The 2909-nt window shown below is 55.5% G+C and overlaps 1 protein-coding gene across 1 annotated transcript; it reads left to right on the forward strand.

Moving 5' to 3' along the window:
* Nucleotides 1–154: 154 nt before the first annotated feature.
* COCSADRAFT_358670 (uncharacterized protein) lies at nt 155–2909 on the forward strand (the record flags this gene model as incomplete). The annotated part of the gene is made up of 1 exon (XM_007708000.1): nt 155–2909. A coding segment is annotated over one exon (2755 nt), but the record flags the coding sequence as incomplete, so codon positions are not given.

Raw genomic sequence — 2909 nt, forward strand, 5'->3', positions numbered from 1 at the left:
CGGGATTACAGAACACGCGCGCGTTCTTCAATTTGCGTCATACGCTTTTGATGCTTGCATTGCCGAGATCATCACTACGCTTATGTACGGTGGATGCGTCTGTGTGCCGTCCGACAGCGACCGGCGCAACAACCTAGCTAATACTATCAACGCTATGGATGTCAACTGTGCACTTCTGACTCCATCTATAGCACGGCTGCTAGACCCTAGTACCGTCCCTACCCTTAGGATACTAGTTATTCAAGGAGAGCAGGTCAGCTTTGCAGACTGGGATAGGTGGTCAGGCAGTGTTCGGATAATGAACGCATACGGACCAACAGAGTGCACTATCTGCTGCAATGTATACGATAGTAAACAAGGGTTTAAGTCAGGCATCATCGGGACGTCGGTTGCTTCAGTAAGCTGGGTGGTGGACCCTGAGAACTATAACAGGCTTGCGCCGTTAGGGTCAGTTGGAGAGCTACTAGTAGAAGGGCCGATCCTAGCGCGCAGCTATCTCAACGACGCAGAGAAGACATCAGCCGCCTTTGTTAACGATCCTGCCTGGCTGCTAGAAGGCTGCAGAGGCTATGGTGGGCGACGTGGAAGGCTATATAAGACAGGTGACCTAGTTCAATACGACAGCGATGGCAACCTGGTCTGCCTAGGCCGCAAGGATAGCCAGGTAAAAGTCCGTGGCCAGCGAGTTGAGCTTGGCGAGGTCGAGCACTATGTGCGAGAGTGCCTATCGGAAGCCAAGCAGTTGGCAGTTGAGGTGATTGTACCAGGAGAGGGAGGCCATGCGATGCTAGCAGCCTTTGTACAGATCAACAACGATACTAACAATGCACTATTTATAGATAGAGGCGTCAAGACCAACTCGATGGCGCGTGTACTGTTCCTAGCAGAGGTAGAAGCAGAGCTAGCAGAGCGACTGCCTAGGCACATGGTGCCGACTGTATTCTTTGCGCTTTCTCAGTTTCCTATGACAACGTCCGGCAAGACAGACCGCAAGCAACTTCGAAAGATCGGAGCCTCTTTCACGGCCCAGCAGCTGGCAGAGATGCGGACGTCTAGCCAGGGGCCAAAGCGGCAGCCATCAACAGAGGCCGAGCGGATGATGCAGCAGCTATGGGCGCGCGTGCTCAGCATCGAGCCGAACAGCATTGGGCTAGACGACAGCTTCTTCCGTCTAGGCGGCGACTCGATTGCGGCTATGAAGCTGGTGAGTGAGGCTCGCAAGACGGGCCTGCAGCTTTCTGTCGCAGATATCTTCCGCCATCCTAACCTCGCAGCCTTGGCCAACCAGGATACTCAGCAGTGTAGCACCGTGGCAGAAGAGGTGCCTGCCTTTTCTCTACTAGGTGAAGATGTAGATTCTGTGCAAGTTTGCGAGGATGTAGCTGCTGTATGCAGCGTCGACGCGAGCGTCATCGAGGACGTCTACCCTTGCTCGCCCTTGCAAGAAGGCCTAATGTCATTGACGGCTAAGCGAGCAGGTGACTATATCATGCAGAGCGTGTTAGAGCTGCAGGCCGACATAGACGAGGATACCTTCCGAGCTGCCTGGCAACAAGTAGCGTGGTCAACAGCCGCCTTGCGCACGCGCATCGTGCAACACAGCGAACTTGGCCTGCTGCAGGTTGTTGTGGCAGAAGACATCCAGTGGATCGAGGTTAAGGGTCTAGAAGAGTATCTTAAGGAGGACAAGGCAGCCTCGATGGGGCTGGGCGACCCGCTTGTACGCTACGCACTCGTTAAGGAACACTACAGCGGGAGGCGCTGGTTTGTATGGACGATTCATCATGCGCTATACGACGGCTGGTCCCTACCTCGGATCCTGCACGCAGTCCAGCAGGTCTACAGCGGTGCCGCACTGGAAAAACAACCCAGCTTCAATACTTTCATCCAGTACCTCAACCAGCAAGACCAGGAGGTGGCCACGTCGTACTGGCAGACGGCCCTTGCTGGCTGCGAGGCGGTCCTATTTCCGCCGCTGCCGTCGATGGTTGCGCAGCCTGCCGCAGAAACAACAGTCGAGTACCAGTGTCCGCCATTCTTACAGTCAGCCACTGACATAACGACGTCAACGCTTATCCGCGCAGCGTGGGCGATTGTTGCTAGTCGCTACACAAGCTCAGACGATGTAGTGTTTGGCACCACCGTCACAGGACGCAACACGCCCGTTGTTGATATCGATACAATAGTTGGACCAACTATTGCAACTGTGCCGGTGCGAGTGCGCGTACAGGATCATCAGACTGTGTCCTCCTTTCTACAAGGCTTGCAGCAACAGGCTACAGAGATGATCGCACACGAACAGACAGGCCTGCAGCGCATCGCCAAGATGGGGCCAGGCCCCCAACATGCCTGCGGCTTCCAGACGCTGTTCGTCGTGCAGCCCGCAGATAATGTGCCTAGTAGTGATGACACGCTTGGAGAGTGGCGCAGCCGCTCAGAGTTACAGGACTTTACAACATACGCGCTGATGGTGCAGTGCACGCTAGCGGCAGAGGGAGTACAGATCATGGCGAGCTTCGATAGACGCGTCATCGAGCAGTGGATAGTAGAGAAGATGCTTGCCCAGTTCAGCTTTGTTATGCTGCAGCTAGCCGAGGCGAGCGCAGATAGTAAGGTGGCAGAAATCGACACTATCACGCCAGCAGACCGCCAGCAGCTGTGGGCGTGGAACCAAGACGTACCACCCACAGTCGAACGATGTGTGCACGACCTGTTTGCCGAGAAGGTAAAAGCACAGCCCGATGCGCCTGCTATCTGTGCGTGGGACGGCGAGATGACGTACAGCGAGCTGGACGCGCTGTCAAGCCAGTTGGCGGGCTACCTGGTGCAGCTCGGTGTCAAGGGCGAAGAAGTGGTGCCGCTGTGTTTCGAGAAGTCGATATGGACCGTTGTAGCCATGCTGGCCGTGC

The sequence above is a fragment of the Bipolaris sorokiniana genome (assembly GCF_000338995.1).
Source record: "Bipolaris sorokiniana ND90Pr unplaced genomic scaffold COCSAscaffold_88, whole genome shotgun sequence".
Lineage (NCBI taxonomy): Eukaryota > Fungi > Ascomycota > Dothideomycetes > Pleosporales > Pleosporaceae > Bipolaris > Bipolaris sorokiniana.